A 17,553-nucleotide genomic window follows, 5' to 3' on the forward strand; every position below is an offset into this window, starting at 1 on the left:
CAGTTTCCCTTAGCACCCTGGTGTCCACTGGTCCCAGAGAGCAGAGACTGGTTCAATACATGTACCCAACGCATTGCATAGAACGGGATAGCCTCACACTAATATTTGTTGACTGAGTAAATGAAGGTAGACTTCAGCCAGATCCATCTTGATTTCAGAAGGACTGTACCCTGGTCAGCCTACCCTTGTATGCTAAGCAGTGGGTGGCTGCTCCTCTCATGGGGATATAAGCCTCCTTCCGATTCTACCAACTCAGAATCCGTTGCCTCCCTGCTCCTTCTCTCTGGTGTAACAGGCAGTCACCAGGTTTTCCAGCTCAGCGGGCAGCCCTCAAACCTGTCTTTCACCCATTGTTCAGTTTCCGGTGAGTCAAGTTCAACCCCACATTCAACCACTACAGTGATGACCACAAACAAATTCTCTCACAGGCACCTAGGAGGAGGAGCCCGTCACCGGCCACCAGGCCTGCACAAACAGGAACGGAGGACTATTTCTATTGCAGCGGCCCTCGGTGGTGAGGGTGTGAGTGGGGAGACCCCTCCCCAGTGACCTGCCCCTCGGCGAGCCAGCGCCCAACCCTCAGCGGGCGTGGCCGCCCGGGTCCGGCTCCAGCCCCGCCCCCTGCCTCTGAGAGAACTGGGCTCCGCCGCCCGGCCGCCAGCCCCTTCTCCGCGCACGATCGGCCACCCCCTCGCCGCGGATCCTGGCCGAGGGTGATGCTCCCGGTCCCACCTCCCTGGGGAACTGCGCATTTCCGCGCGTCTGGCCCTTGCGGCGACAGCCCGCGTTCCGCGTCCCCGGGAAGTTGTCTCCGGAGCCCGCGGCGCCTCGGTCTCCTCCCCCTGAGCCCCGCCCCCCCGCCCAGAGCTGGGATCTGCGAGCTGCCCGGCCCGGGGGCGTCGCCGCTTGCTCTCCGAAGCCAGCGAATCTCTGTTTCCCAGCGCGGAGCTCGCGTCCCCAGCTTGGCCAGGGACCCCCGCGAGCCCCCGAGACGGCGCGTGCCCAGAGCGCGGGATCCCGGAGCGCCGGGCGCCTGGGACCCCGTGGAACCTCTGCTCAGCCTGCGGGACTCGGCAGGGATGCAGGTTGTGCTGTGAGCCCGGGCGCTAAGGCCATGTCCGGTACCCGCTGCCGGACCCTGTACCCCTTCTCCGGGGAGAGGCACGGCCAGGGACTGCGCTTCGCTGCAGGCGAGCTGATCACCCTGCTGCAAGTCCCGGACGGCGGCTGGTGGGAAGGCGAGAAGGAGGACGGGCTCCGCGGCTGGTTCCCCGCGAGCTACGTGCAGTTGCTTGAGGTAAGGGGCGAGGGCCAGGGGCTGGAAGACCAGGATCTGGGTCCTTGGTAAGCTCAAAAACCTGTTGCCCGCACCGCGGATGCCTTAGTCGTCCCTGTCCGAGGGGCGCCCGGGGGGGGGGGGGGGGGGAGCCTCGGGTACCCACTGCGCGCGGGACCGGTAGTTCTGAGCTCCTGCGGGCGGCGGAGGCAGCTGAGCCCCTCGCGTGCGTGGGCAGCGCCGGTTAGTCCGCTGAGCGCCCCCGGTGCAGGGCCTCCGAGCACATCTTGGCTGCTCTGAGGAAGCGAGAACTTGTTGCCTGTTCAGAGTTCTGCAGCGGGTGGACGAGTTCCCGGCAGCAGCCGGCGGCCGAAGGGCTGCCAAGCCCAGGGGGTTCTAGGGAAGTCGCACCCAAGATCGAGGATTGGAAAAGTGGCTCACGTTTGGACCCGATGCCTTCACTTCACCGGCAGCCAGGAGCCAAGGGTGGACCGTCACACTGCCCTGGGTCAGGCTGCCCAGCTGCCTGGGGACTTCCACTTGCTAGTCAGCTGAGCCTGCCTGGCCACCGTCAGCCGGCTTGACCCAGGAGTGCCAGAGCCCCCAGCAAGCACCCCCTGTCCTGTCCCAGCTGGCCTCTGCTACAGTTCAGAACCCCAAAGCAGCTTTTTCCTTTACCCTGGGCTTCTGGCCTGGCCCCAGCGCCGCACAGGACCCACTGAGCCAAGTCCAATGGCTGTTTTTTGTCTGGGTGACAGTTAGGAGGCCTCTCTAATCGCTGAGCTCATGGTCAAAGCCAGAATGGGATCTGAAGTTTTAAAGTCCTTTGGGTTTGTGTTGGGGTGGGGGGAGGGGACCGGGAGGGTGGCATTGGCACATTGCCCTTTCAGGACACCCACTTTAATGAAAAGCTGCCTGATCCCAGGGTTGTTGTAAAGACCAAAGTAACAGTTACCCCCAATTGTGTAAGTACACAGAAACACTGGGCAGACCCTGCCGAAATCATGGAGACTGAATTCATTTATAATTTAACCCCTGACCTACTTCGCAAAGAACAAAGTAGCAAATATTCACCAGAAATGCAACTCAAAAAGGAAAGATACATAGGGGTGAAACTGTTATAGGGTGAACTTTTGCCTGAGGGATATCACTTGCAAGCATTATCAAAACTGGAGCCTGTCTTCAGAGAGGTTACAGTGTGTTTCTTTCAGATCCAGAGAAGAACAACAAAATCCCTGGTGATGGGTTTGTACCATGTTAAGCAAAGTTTAGACTGGAAGGAGCCTTCCTTGGTGGTCCCTAGAGTATGTTCCATAAACCTCTTGGTTCTGCATTTTGAGAACCTGTCCAGTAGGATAGCCTCAAGTATATTCGCCAACTTCCTTAGTTCCTTCCTTGCAATTCAGATGTGAGGGAAAGCTAGCGTGTTGCTTCATATGAAGGAAGACCCGGACCCCCTGTTGCTCGCTCAAAAACCCTGGTAGAGATTCCTATCTTAGAGTTCCTCTGGTAGCCATGCTATTCCAGGAAACACTGATGTGGAATTTTGGCTGTTGGATGTCTGTCTGGTGGGGAGCGTCCCTGGCTAGATTCAGCCAGCTGTGTTTTGGGTGGGAGTAATGCTGGTGGATTCTTAGGCTGGGTTAGCTGGAGGGAAGAGGCACTGCTTTTTCTTCCTTAGTGAAAGGAAGGGTGGATCAGACCAAGGGACAAGCAGAATGGGTCAGGCCTGGGTGCATCTGTCATGTCCCATTGTGTGGCCTTGCTTGAGAAATCTCTGGTGTCTATGGAGCTTCCAGAACTGATAAGGGGCAACAGATGTGCCCAGAAGGGAGTGGTGCCCTTGGAAGAGCTTCTGTTTGTTGTTGAGCCCCCCACTAGGCACTCAGTATCATCTGCACATTGTCACAACACCCCTGCAGCTTGGTGCAGAGGGAGGCACTCTCCCCTTTTATAGGCTGATAGGAAGGAGGTGAAGAAAATGGCCCAAAGGGCTATTCTGGTTTACTTGGTAAGCAGCTCAGATGCCTGAATGTATCCTCTCTGCCCATGTCTCTCTTGGGCAGGGTAGTCTGGGCTTGCTGTGAGAGAAGGGTCTGGATCCTTGTTATGGGATAAGGACATCAGAGCCCTCAGGTGAGAGTGCAGGTGACAACATCTCTAAGTGGAGGACCTGCCTCATGCTGAAGTAAGGGTGGCTACTGCTTTTCTCTGGGAGCATCTCTTCTGCTAACCCTGAGGTTTGATTGTGCTTAGAGATGGATGGTTTTCCTACAGGTAAAGGAAGGGTGGGCTGGAGCTCTGAGCCCTGAGTCTGGGGACTCTCCTCAGTCAAAGCAAATGTAGTTTTGGCAGGGAGGATGGGGAGCGTCCCTGGCTGTACTTTTAGTCTTGGAATCTCATGCATGAGCAGGCTGGATTACAAGTGATGACTGGGTAGGGAAGCCTTGCCCAGAGGAAGAGATGCAGATAGAGCCCCTTGGGTTGGACTGGGTCTTCAAAGATGGCCTTGGTTAGTGGAGAATGAAGACCAAAGGGGCCAGTGGCGGGCTGGTCAGCACATGGACTCATGGCCCTGAGTGGGAGTTAAGTGCTGAAGCCAGTAGCCCAGAGAAAGGCCCATAGCTGCTGGGGAAGTGAACCGCACATGGCATCGGTCAGTGGATACCTGGCAATGGAGCTGCTGGGGCCGGGACTTCAGAATGCCAAGGGAATTTGGGGGGCGGGATATAGGTATAGAAAGAATGGAGGAGACTGCTGGGGGAGGGAGTGGAACAAGGGAGGGATACACAGCTGAGAAAGTCACCTTCAGTGTGTTAGTCCCACCCCACGGTATACCTTTATGACCTCTTTGAAAGAGTAATACTAGGTAACCCCAACTTGGTGGATGGGTGCTAGGTTGAGACCAGTATCTCAAATGGACAATCTCCAGAGATTTCTTCCTTGCTCATATGGAAAAGGGGTGCTGAGAGGTCCAGGAAGCATATTCTGTGGAGTGAAGTTAAGCAATTTTGAACGAATGGGTTGAAAGACATGTTCTGATGACCAGCCAGCCCCTGGGGAGAAGCCATTTTGGTCATGGTTACTAGAGAATTCTCTCTGGCTGAGACTTTAAGAGATGTGGTAGCCTCTGGGTAGCCTCTTTGTGGAGGCCGGTGGGCCCAAAAGCTGATCATAAAGATCCCAGTTATTGAGGGGTATCCTTCCAGAGGGTACTAGGAGAAGGGGATCAGTTCATCCCAGAAAAGGGAGAAGGCCTCATAAGAAGACCCACACAATCACCTGTGACATAGAACCTCAAAAAGAAAAAAAGTCAAAAAGTGTTTCTTGAGAGTGTCTAACTATGAAGAAGGAGAGGACCTGAAGACTCTTCCAACACTGGGGAGAAGTGGTGGAGGAGGAGCTGATGTGATGAAGGACACCTGCATGGGAGCTGGAGGTTTTGAGAACATGTCCTGCCAGCTCCAGGCCAGTTCTCAGGTCACTTTCATAGACTGGGAGACCCTGTAAAGGAGATTTCCATCAGACTTCTGGGGTGCTTGGAGACCAAGAAATAGATTTCAGAGAAGGTGGATGGACAGTGCCTAGATCTTTATTCCCAGAGGAGAGCTGGAGCCTTGATATGGTCCTTTGGCTGGACAGGTCCAGTGACTCATGGCATGGCCCTGGCCAGGGATTCTTTGTGCTCTTTCCTGAATGAAGAAAAGACATTAGGAAGCTGGAAGATACTTAAAGACCCCTGAAAAAGCTCAGAGCTTTTAGGAAATTATTCTTGGGGTAAGACGACAGAATGCAAACACACCAGAGCTTCCCTTGACCTTAGGATCCATGATTCACAGTCCAGATGGAAGGTCCAGGCCCCAGAAATACTTACAGAATATGAAACTGTTTGTCAGAGGAACCAAAGAGGCCAAAAGAGGATCACTACTGAAATTGGTCTTCTTCCCACCTTCTGTTCTTCCTTTTGGGGTTCATGAGGTTGTGTGGTAGGACTTTCCAAGGTGTGGCTATGGGAGAGAGATAGGCAGTTGGGGAAGTGGGCCATGCAAAGAATAATAAAGTACGCTATTTTATATCTATCCATATGTCAAGCCACACTAAAACTTATCTCAAGACAAGCATATATCGCTATCTCACACATTTCTTTGGGTTGACAAGGCTTAGCCGGGTGGTTCTTCTGTTGCTCTGTCTTTTTGTCTTTCACGCATTTCAGCCAGATAGTGGCTGGGGGCTGGAGTCCCAAAGTTGCAAGTGGACTCTAAGTCCCAGGATGGTATCTTAACTCACATGTATGGTACCTTGGTGTCCTTCCAGGTAGACTGTCTCTCTGCTTGGTATCCTGTCATTTGGGGCCTTTCTACGTGAACTTTCTCTTCAGCTGAGTACTTGGGAGTTTTTCCACACTGTCTCACTTCCAAGTTGGCCAGGTGCAAATTGTAAGACCTCCTTAAGCTTAAGGCTCAGGACTGACATGTGTCTTTCACCACATTCTGTTGATGAAGTGAACCCCAAGGTTAGTCCAGATTCAGTGTGGGAGGAAGGTGCAAGCAGGTATGCCTACAGGTGTGGATGTAGTGCGGTGATACTGGTATGAACACAGGGAAGTAAGGTTTATTTAGCTACTTCAGAGGGGAAGGCAGAACACACATGGGCCAGATAATCCATTAGAGCGTTATAGTACTGGGCCAGAGAGATGATAGAGAGCCCCAGATAGAGTAAAATGCAGGAGACTCGGCCTGTTTCCATCGCTGTCCTTGGAGGATTTTTCTTTTAAGGTGCCAGGGATTTCTTTATAAAGGCACATGATAAATGATATGATGCAGCTGAATTTAAAACCAGATTTTCCTGTCCTTAAAGTCTGGGTTTGTCCACGGGGCCACTGCCATACCAGCCCTGCCATGCCAGATTGGTCTATTGACTGCTGGTTATTAATAGACATGTGTATCTGGGTTGCCTGACACCTCGGATACATCTAGCTTGATGTGCTACGTACATTGATTTTAATACAAGTTGTCTCCGTAATGTGAAAAATGACTTAAAATGGGTGTGACCTTATCCCTCATACCAATATCTGCTAAGGCGGTCATCAGCTCTATTCACAAAAGGTGTAATTAGGGCTGCTGGCTCCCAGCGTGTGTAATTGTAACCGAGAAGACCAAGGAACTTTCTGCCATCTTCACTAAGTCATCCTCTCCTTTGATTTAGGGACCTTGGCTCCTGCTATTAGAAAATCTACCTTTGGCCCACCTCCCTGTCCGCCTCTGCACAAAAGGAGCCTCTCCCTTCCTTTACTGCTGTGTGCTGGTCTGGTCAAGGGGCTACTCACAGGAGTTCAAAGCAATGGGCAGGGCTTTCAGATTCTGTGGATTCCGGGCATCTTCACAAAAGTTCCCTTAGCAACAAGTCGGCAGGAATCCCCGACATCTGTTAAACACCATGTGAATCCCGCCGTCCATTACCACCTAGAAACATGAATGAGATGCCAGCCCTCTTGTACTCTTCTCAGCCTGAAAAAGCCCCGCTTTTATCTGATGGCCTGGTTCACTTCATCTGTGAGCACCCATGCTGGTCCCCACTTTGCTGGTAAAAGGAAATGTTTGGTAAATCAGGAAGCCTCGTATACATGTAAGGTATTAGGATTTTTATCAGACCACTCCAGGGACATTGTTCTCCCAGCTTGCTCTCTTATTACTCACAGCAGCGAGGCAACACATGCCAAGCCTTGGAACAAATGTTAGGACTGATCCCCCTGGACTTCACTGCCAAATCAGTATATTATATTCCTCTCTCCCGGCAAGGACAAGGCTTCTGCGGTGATATGTAGACTATGGAGAGAAGTAGAATGGTGGCCAGCAGGTCATTCTGCCTTGGGGACCAAAGCAAGGGGTGTCATTGTGGAGGCTTAGCTCCAACAGGTGTTTGAATCGGGAGTTTTTCGGGAGTTTTTTCAATGCATCTTTTCACATTTAGTCTTTCCTTTCACATTTAGTCTACCATCTGATGAAGATTTGCTTTATTTGTTTAGCTTCCTGGTTCATTGTACAGGTTTCCCATTATCCAAGAGCAAAGTATTCCAGCTAAGCTGTCTGTTAGCTGAAATGGTGTAAAATAAAGAAGCACTTGCCATCCATCTATATGGAAATGATTGTTAGTGTTCCCAGACCCAGAAAATACCCTAGCAAAATAACCAAATAATGCATAAAACTAGACTAACACTAACAGCTTAATAAAACAGAACTGGTTGAAAGTTGTTTGGGGCGCACTGTCTCTAGAATCTCTGTTGCAAAACAGCACCGAATGCGTTTTGCCTTTCGACCTCTGTTGCAAAAGAAATCTTTAGATTTCCTTGTTAGATGCTAATGTAGACCTTTCTTGAAAGCCAGACAGCATGTACAAACTTTCAAAAAGTGGGGCATACACCCTTTATAAATTTTGTGGATACTGATTTTTTCCTTTTTTTAACCTTTTCAACATTTACCTCTCTTCTGGAGCAGGTATCCAGACTTAGTCCCCAGTTACTTACATGCCAGGTATCCTCACTGACTTTTCAATCCCTTCACTGCCTTCGATGCATATCAGTCTCAACACCTGTTGGGGCATCACTTGACACTCCTCCACCCAACTCCTGTCCGTGTCCCCTCCCCCATTAGGTTAGCAGAATGGTCTGTTCTCCCTTAGAAACAATTCTTAAAACTTCCTTATTCCTAACTTGGATTGGCAAACTTTTCTGTAAAGTGCCAGAGCATAATTTAGGCTTTGTGGGCCAAGTGGCAAAATCAAGTCATAGCCTCTGTCACTGTGATTCCTGATGTTCCTGAGGCAGTGAGAGCTGCAAGGGTGCCACACAGTGACTCCGAGGCTCCAATGGGAGAGCAGAAAGAGGATCTCCAGGCCAGCGGTGTGCTTGTGTTTCATAAAAACTTACTTATGACGTTGAAATTTAAATATGCTTGAATTAGTTTGTTTTCATGTGCCATAAAGTATTCTTCTGCTTTGTGTTTAACCATTAAAGATGTAAAAGTCCCATTCTTAGTTATGGATTGTATGCAGTTTGCTAATCTCTTTCCTTGTTTAGTCATTCGTTAAACAGTCACTAACTGAGTGCCTGCCATGGTGTGATCACTGCTGCAGGTGCTGGAGGGGACTTGTGAAAGACACAGAGAAGTTTACCAATCAGTTGGGGAGATGGTAAACTAACAAAAGTGAAACTGACAGAATGGGGGTGCAAAGATGCAGCGGGGGTGTTTCTAATCAGATGTTCAGGGAAGACTTCTCTAAGGAGTTGACGACTGAGAGAAGAAACCTGCAGGACACAAAGGCCGGCCACGTGTGTGGCAGGGAAGATACTTTGAGGCAGAGGGGACCTCACATGCATGCAGGTAACTCTGAAGAAAGGAGATTGTTTGATATATTTGAAAGGACCAGAATATCCCAAAATAGTCAGAGAGCGGTGAATGAGGGATAGAGTGGTTGGAGTGGGATGGGGAGGGAAGCAGGGGAAAGAGATTTGCGGGCCTTGTGTCCAGCTGGGTGGATGGATAAGTTTCTGAGCTCAGTGGAAGGGCTTTGATTTGATTAAAGGGGATCATGCACTCCAATCTAGATGAGGGTGTGGAGGATGGATCTGAAGAGGACAAAGCTGGGGACGAGTGAGGAAGCTAGGAGCAGGGTGGTGGAAGTGGAAATGGTGCAAAATGGATGGATCAGGATCGTGTTTTGCAAGTGGACTTGGTGGATTGATTGTGGGAGCTGAGGGCTCTCACTTTGTGCAGCAGTATTGTTCCCCATCTGTCCGTCCTGCTGCTGCCAGAGATCTCTTCCTGGAAAAATGAGATAAAGTGCAAATAAAAATTGGGGGAATAGCTAATGTCCTTAATGCAGAAGGTGCCTTGAAAGATTTTTTTTAAATAACAGATCACATCTGCATAAGAATGAACAAGAAAAAATTTGACAGACTTTATAACAAAAGATATACAAAGCTATCAATATCTTCACAATCAAAAAAACTGCAATTTTTGTAAAAAAATAGTTTTAGTAAAAACCATCAAAAGGAAACAAAAAGAAATGAATACTGGCAAGGGTATAGGAAAATTGTCATAGGCTTCCGGGAAGGTAATTTGGCAATATATATATCTTAGCAATCTTAACAATGTACATGTCTTCTGATCCACCAATTCCACTTCAGAAATTTAGACTCAAGAAGCAGCTGAGAGGCAAATTTCTAGCATCAGAATGCCCATGTCAACTCTGTTTCTAATAGTGCAAATGGGCTACACTATTAGCCCACCAGGAAGAACAGGTTAAAATAAGGTTCACCTCTGTTTAGCATAGGAATAGTCATTCAAATATAAGAGACTCAAGAACTATATTAAAGCTGAATTTTAAACAAAAAGTGGTGGTCAATGATGTCAAATGTTTCCATGGTTTTGGCACAGTTGCTATTAAGCCTGATGATGAGGCAAAAAGAGATGGTGCAGACAGGAATGAGTTGCTTTAAAAAATTAGGGATTGCTTGTACTATGCAATCTGTAAATATTTTTTTGTGGAAAGAAGAGGTGGAAGGAAAACTTGCTGTTCTCGGGTCACATTTTTAAAAATAGCCTCAGTAGCAGCTAATCTTTGTCTTTCAAGGGATGGATTTTATTTCAATTTAAAAAAAAAAAAAAAAAAACAGTCCATTTGGAGCCAAGTCTGGTGTGTCTGGGTGTGAGACTGTCTTTCACCTACTCATTAAAAGGATTTAAAGTCATTTACCAAAAAGCACATATACAATAAAAGCATAAGTACATAGGAAATTAGGGTAAAGGAGAACAAAGATGGCTGTTGCAATGATCTCTGATGAGTGAAGAGGGTAATTGAGTGATGCAATACTGTTCTGTGTTAGAAAAAAGAGGTCTTCCTCACGAAGTGGTGTGTTTGAGCAGTTTTCCATGCCAAGTAACAGAAATGTTCTGAATATGGTGAGCCTTTGTGATATATCAGTTAGGATGGTTTAGGGTTTGCTGCCATAACAAACCATTCCTAAATCTGAGGTTAAAACAATATTGACTTGCTTTTGTCTCATGCTGTAACTCTGTTGCAAATTGGATTGAGCTATAAGACCTATCAAGACCCAGGGTGATGGAGCAGCCAGTATCTGGAAACTTGGTGGTGACTGTGTCAAATACCACCTGGTTTGTCAAAAGCTTCTCAGAAATGCTAAGTGCCATTTGTGATACATTTCAACCACTAAAGCACAGTCATACCTAACCTTCGTGAGTAGGAAATTGTAATACCACCACTTCTGCCCAAAGAGGAGGAAAGGAGCAAGCTGATCACATGTAGTGAGTTCTGTTGATCACCACATGTGCACTTTCTAGGGGATGTCTGAGTTCTGATCTGTTTCACTTTCAGTATTTCATGGTCATCTTTAGAGTAGTGCTTCTCAAAAATGATTTTCATTGCTTCTGGTGCAAGGATTCTCAGGATGAATTCTCTCTGGCTCTTGTTGGAAGCAGGTGCTGGCTCAGTATGTCTGGGGTGAGATCTGAGATTCTGCATGTCTTCCAGTAACTCCCACTGTTGCAAGGACTTCAGCCACAGAGCATACCCCAGCAGATAGATACCCTTAGCACCTGCGAACTCTTATTAATGTTCTTTCAAGTCTGCACTCCTCTCCGCTTGCCCTTCCGGCATCTAGCACACTGCTGGGTGTGCTAGGAGATGATTAGCCTATACTTTTTGAACAGATGTGGTCACTCCCTACTACAGAATTCCTGTGATGTTTTCTTTGTGGTAAATACATCTGTCACAACTTCTGGTTCAACAAAAATAAATATTTGTGTTTGAGCACTTACTGTGTGCCAAGCTCTCAACAAGGCTAGAGACAAGACATGGAACTGAGGTCAGCAGCTCCTCCTTGGGGAGCCCCGGGCACGTGCTGTCCTCTCCAGGGTGACTCTGGGAGGTGACCTAAGAGACTTCATTTCACACTCTTTCTGTTGGGAAAAAAAAAGCCCTTTGAGACAGTCGGCAACCATGTTCTTTCTAGGATGCCTTAATTTCTCCTTTGCTTGTCAAATGTGCAGAGAACTCCAGGATAAGTCAACTACAACAACAAAAACTAATTAATTTGTAAAAATTCTTTAGAGATGATATTTTAAATATTCTACAAAAACGAATCTCAATGTAATCATGACAGAAGCTGCTTATTTTTAGCAACTGCTTGTAAAAGAATGTCATTGAGGCATTTGCTTTTGATTCATAATATAATTTAGAAATAGGAAGTTTGGATTTACTGTTCTCACATAGTAAGTGTTTTATTGGTAAATAGACACAAGCCTTTGTTGTGCTTAGAGTGAAAAATAAAAATGTGTTGAAAACCAAGGACATGCTCAAAGCAAAACCTGCTAATTTGGGACTCAACCTAATATTTTTGTTATAAAGATAGTTCTGAATACCTGAGGCCCATCTTCTGGTCTGAGCACACGAGGGCCCTTCCACACGATAGCCTTTTAGAACGTCAAGACCAGCACTTCTGAAACAGTGATGTGCCTGCACATTACACAGGGTCTTGTTAGATGCACACTCTGATTTAGTAGGTGAGGTGGAGCCCAGGGCCCACTTTTTCTAACTAGCTCCCAGATCACGCTGATGCACAATTTGAGTAACAAAAATTTGAGGACCCAAAATATGATTGCAAGTTAATGATTAACTGATTTAGTGTATTCTTTTTTTTTTTTTTAAATGGGTTACTTGAGACTACCTAGAGTCACAGCAAGAACACAAATTTTGGAGTACAGTGCTCTTTCAGTCCAATTGAGGTCAGGTATGGTAAAAAGGTAAGATGGGAGGGGTGGTTTGTATTGCTGTTTGCCCAGATGTGTCCTTCAAGTGTGGGGTGGAGGTGGGGTTCCAGAATGCTTTGCTGGGGCCAGGACCAATTGCTGGTGGTGGATGGGGAAGGGCTGGAGGACAGGGTATGTGTGTGTGTGTGTATGTGTTTGGGAAGGGGAATAGGGTGTGACGTGAGCAAGGCAGGCTCAGGTTCTTGATTCTGATGACAAAGAGAGAACTGGTTGATCTTGCCGGATGCCAGCAGTGTCAGGAAAACAGGTAGTGTAGCCACAGCCTCTGTTTTCAGGCAGTTTATAGGTTCCAAGGGGTTGCTGGATGCTTTGTATGTTTTGGTTTGGGGGCTGGAACATAAGCTATCTGCTATCCCCAATGTAATGGACTGTTCGACCCATTTTCAAGGGCAGGCCATTAACTCCCCCCACTGAAAACAGCAGTACTGGCAGCAAGAGAGTGGCAGTTCTGGGTTTATCTCCTGACCCAGCCCCTGATGCTTCTGAGACTCTAGGCCAGCTGCAGAATCTTTCTAATCTTCATCAGGCTCTTGCAGGGGCTCAGAGAACCCAGCCTAGGGGAAAGCTGATACTTGATACACAAGCTCAGTGGGAGTTTACTCTCTGTGTGCTGTGGTGATCATGCCACTTCGAATGATGAGAGCTGCTGGTTAACTGGGGTTTCCATTGCGGTGGAAGAAGCCTCTTTCCATGGGCCTCTCTGATGTCATAGTGCAAGACTGTCCAGTTGCAGTATTGTGGTCAAGGCCTTCTGAACTGTGGGCAGAAGTCACCTGGTGTCTTATTAAATGCACATCTGAGAGTCTGCATTACTAACAAATCCTTAGGGGATGCTGCCATCACTGGTATTGGGGGCATCCTTTGAGTTGCAAAACTGTAGAACTCTTTAGGGTTTATTTATTTATTTATTTTTTCAGAACGCATGTCTTACTAAAGCAAAAGAAGTGGCAGCTGCTACCCAGTTCTAATTTATTTGAAACTTGTGTGATGGTTTCTCAGGCTGAGCTAACTAGTCTTAATTGCTTCTTACCTGGTCTGATGAGCCTCTGGCTGCCCAGTGTTCCAGGAGGGGTTCTTCTTATAATGAGGAAATAGCTGCTTACCCAGGAGGTGAAATGTCAGAAGCTGCTTAAGGACTTAAGTATATGCCTTTTCATCTCTGCCTGGTCCTGGTGTAAAGGAAAGGTTTGTCAAGCACCTGGATGGAAATTATCTTTCCAGAGTGATGCTATGGGGGCCACGATCTAATCCTGTTCCTGTTTCCAAAGCTAAAACTGGAGATGATGGTAGTGCCTCAAAGCAGACATCTGCCTCCTCCTGTGGAATTCAGTACTGTACTGCTCTGAACTTGGCCTCTCTTCCCCTGCCCAGGTTACTGGGCAGAGTCTAGCCCTGTAGCCTACAGAGACGTCAATTCTCCATGGTGACACTACAGTGATTTTTCTGGCCACTTTCATCATGGAACACTCTTTTGCAGTATAACACACCTCACCTTTGTTCTGAGGGCCCTTCTGACTGCCACTGCCCACCTCCCCAGGTATACTTTGACCTTTTCTGCACAATGCATGTTGCCAAAACCACATGGAACTACCTAACTCTTGGAAGTCACTTTGTTCTCTCCTGCTTGTGTCCCTGCACAAGGCTGTCCTTCTCCCTGAAGGGAACTTCCTCGCCCACCCTGTCTTTTAATCCTGTCCCCTTTTCTTCTAACAGTTCTTTTGAGATCTTTAACAATAACTCACATACTACTGAAAAGGTGCAATCAGTGATTATTTTATTAGCATTATTCATAAAGTCATACAGTCATTACCATTGCCAATTTTAGAGCATTTCATTGTCCTTTAACCACTCTGCATTTCCAGCTCCAGGCAGCACCCATCTATCAACTGTCTCCATGTGGTGCCCATTCTGGACATTTCCTATAAATGGAATCATATATTTTGGTTTTGGTTTCTTATACTCAGAATAATGTTTTCAAGGTGCAGCAGTATTGTGGGATGTATCAGTGTTTTCATTTCTTTTGGTGGCTGAAGAATAGTGTACTTCACTGATTTATCATGTTTTATTTATCCATTCATAGTTGATGGGCATTTGAACCATTATTTCTGTTTTATCATTATGAATATCATTCCTATGGGCACTCATCTACAGATTTTATGCGGGTATATATTTCACTTCTCTTGGGTGTATATTCACTTGAATGGAATTCCAGGGTCACATGACAACTCTGTGTTCAACAACTTGAGTAACTGTCTGATTGTTTTCCAGAACAGACACATTTTACAATCCCATCAGAAATGTATGAGGGTTCTAGTTGCTCCACATCTTCACCAACACTTGGTATTATCTGTCTTTTTATTCCAGTAATGCTGGTGAGCATCTTTTCATGTGTTGATAGGCAGTTTGTATATCTCCTTAGAGATTTATCTATTCAGATTCCTTGCCCACCTTTAAGTGGGATCTTTATCTTTTCGATATTGTCTCTTCTTTTCAACCAGTTTTTACTTTTCCTCTCATTCAGTTTTTCTCATTCTTATTTCTCAGCCTTGTTGTTATCTCCCCCTGATGGAAATCTTCTGCTGACCCAGATCCCCTCTGTTCTTCCAGAGCTCTTTATACTTATCCTACAAATTGGAATTATCTGTTCCTTCGAACAGGTCGAAGATTGGGTCTCTGATTTTTATAGACTCAGGGCCCTGCCTGAGTCCTAAAACAAAGGACAGTGTTCAGTTATTTGAACCATGAAAGTAACAAATACACGATTTGGGGTTTGCTACCAAGTAGTTATCTAGCTTTTTTTTGGGGGGGGGGATATAAATAAGAGTTTGAAGAATGATACTTACAGATCTCTTTCTCCATCCAGGGAACAATCTCATACATATGGACTACAGGTAAAAAAAATCTGGAAAGTGTGTGTGCAGTATAAGCCAAAATCCCCCAAATGGGGACAAATAACATAAATTGTCACTTTGTACACAAAGGTCAAGGACCCATGACTCCTTCTTGCTGGGAAGAAAAACAGGTGTGGAGAGCATCAACCTCCTTTGGGTAACATGATTACTGGGTCACTCCTGGAATGCTGGGATGGGAGTGTTCTCACTTGGTGGCATTATGGGAGGCAGTTAGGTGATCACACCTGGGTGTTGGGTATGTGAGACTGTGTGCTCATTGTTTACCTGACCTTGGACCTGAGGTTTCTTTTTTTTAAAATCAGCATCATAAGGCCCACATCAGAGGATCCTCATGAAAGGTACAGTGCCTTGTCTGAGGTGGATGCACTGCAGAAAGCCCAGTGTTATCCTCAGATGAGCTGGTGGCTGCTGCCATTATTTCTTGTCTCCCCTGCACCACTCTGGGTGTGGCCACTGTTATTTACTTTTACTTAATAAGAGGAAACTGCTTCCCTGAGAGTCAGTCCAGACCCCTCGCGCACCATCTAGTCTTTCTGCTCTTGGCCACCTGTCACTTTAACTCATTTTGCATCATGGTCCATCTAAGTTCCTTTTGTCAGACTTAATATCATCTTTGAAGGTGTGTTTAACCAAGGAAATCATGGCTTTGATGGAGCGTCAGCTTTCTCAAGCCAGAAATTCTTTTTTTGAAATGCCACAGTGGTATCTCTTCAGATCCAGATCTTCCCCCTGGGGTGTGATAAATCTCCCTGGCTGTGATCAAGATTTAGATCTTAACTACAGATCATTAAAGGGAAGGAATCCCATCTTAGAGCCTGTGGTGTTAACTTAGCTTGTGACATAGAATTTTTGTAGAAGATTGCATCTAGAGGCCCCTGGGTAAGTCTCTGCTCTGTGTGAGGATAAATATTTCCTGAGGGCCAAGGGGACACGATTCCTTCTTTTAGTAGCCAGCCAGGTCTGATTTTTGAGCACTGAGATGGGTCTTTGAGTTCTTTAGGGGCAGGAGGATCCTACAATAGTGGGAAACTTGGCGTAGGCTCCAGTTCCATCTGCTTGGGCCCTATATTCTGATCCTTCAGGATGACACTTATGGGCTTTCTGCTCATTCTTGGACTTTTTAGTTCCCTAAATAAATCAGGGAACAAAGGAAAAGTATTCCTTGCTCTCCAGAGAAAAGGGAAAAGAGGACCTTTTGCTTCTGACTCCCTGCTTTGAAACAAGAAGGCAAATTTTGGTCTTAGCCAGGGGTGTGATTCTTCCAAAGGCTCTGTTTCCCATGCTAGTGAAATGACCAACAGTGCTGACTAGGAAATGGGATCCAGGAGACAGTGACCCAGGGTTTGTGTATGTGTATAAGTAGGAGATCATTATGGGATCTGTGTGTGTCTTTAAGGAATGCAGCGGAGGATGTGACCAGCAGAGATCCTGATGAAGTTAAGGACTTCAGATGCATTTACTGTCTCGCCCAGGAGACAACGGCATGAAAGTGAAGCCAGGCTGCTGTCTCACCTCTGCAGATTTTTCTGTGGGTGGCCTTTCCCAGCATACATGGCAGGTGGAGAAATGCTGGGAATGGTGCTACTGATTCCAGGGACTCCCCTGCATGAATGAGGTGCTGCAGAGGCATCTGTGACCTAAGCCCTTTGTCACTAATGACTAGACCCCTGGGCCAAGAAGATAGTAATGCTAGAGAGGAACGGAGCGGGAAAGCCAGAATTTGTCTGCCGTCTCCAACTCTCCCAGCCCCGGTGTGCTGGGCTCCGGGAGGTTAGGATGCAGGAGCTGCTGTGGCTCCTGCAATCCCCTTGACTCTGGGTCACTCCTTTTCCTTCCACAGTGACTCCAGGTGACTCTGTCGGGAAACCCTAGGGCTCTCTCTGTGGGGCACAGATTGAAAAGCCCAGTATTATGGGTTGCTAAATGCTAGCATTTCTCTTGGCCAGTCAGCGTTGTTCAGGGGTGCCCAACTCAAGCACCATTCTGCTTTGTTTCTGAATAGCTTAGCAGGGCGGGTTGGTTGCTTTGTTACTCAGAGTGGCTGGTCTGCTTTATTATTAGTCTCGAGGAAATGATTTCTCAGAGAAGCAGTAGAAGGTGTAAATTATGCTTCACTGCAAATTCTCAAGACTATATATATATATATATTTTTTTCCCCAGCTATAGCTGCAAGTCTCTTGACAGATGTCAGTGGGCAAGGTGGGCAAGTGGGGAGGGCTACAATAGGTGAGCCACTGGCCTGATTGATAACCATGGGATCCCCTATGCTTGGCTTTCTCCTCACTGGCTGGAGGAGGGGAGGGGAGTTAGCCTTGGAGGCCTGTACCCCTAGTGAGAAAGCGGGAGAAAAACTGTCTGAAGGTAACTGACATCCCCCCTGAGAATGGACAGTTTGCCATTAACTTGTCCCTACCTAAATATTTCTTGTATTTCCCTGAGTGAGAAACTCCAGACTGAGGACTGGTTCCCCTGTTCTCACCCTCGCTTCCCAAGGCCACCCACGGTTCCCTAAAATCTC

At 47.1% G+C, this 17,553-nt stretch overlaps 1 protein-coding gene across 1 annotated transcript in view; it reads left to right on the top strand.

Annotated features, from left to right (window-relative positions):
* The first annotated feature begins 1,105 nt into the window (after window positions 1–1,105).
* GAS7 (growth arrest-specific 7) overlaps window positions 1,106–17,553 on the top strand; it is a 213,619-nt gene continuing 197,171 nt past the window's right edge. Inside the window, exon 1 of the mRNA XM_004684591.2 lies at window positions 1,106–1,297. Within this exon, the coding sequence (XP_004684648.1) occupies window positions 1,115–1,297 (183 nt within the window). The 5' untranslated portion in view covers window positions 1,106–1,114. The remainder of the gene's footprint in view (window positions 1,298–17,553) is intronic.

The sequence above is a fragment of the Condylura cristata genome, unplaced genomic scaffold, assembly GCF_000260355.1.
Source record: "Condylura cristata isolate star-nosed mole 26May11 unplaced genomic scaffold, ConCri1.0 scaffold00017, whole genome shotgun sequence".
NCBI classification, from domain to species: Eukaryota; Metazoa; Chordata; class Mammalia; order Eulipotyphla; family Talpidae; genus Condylura; species Condylura cristata.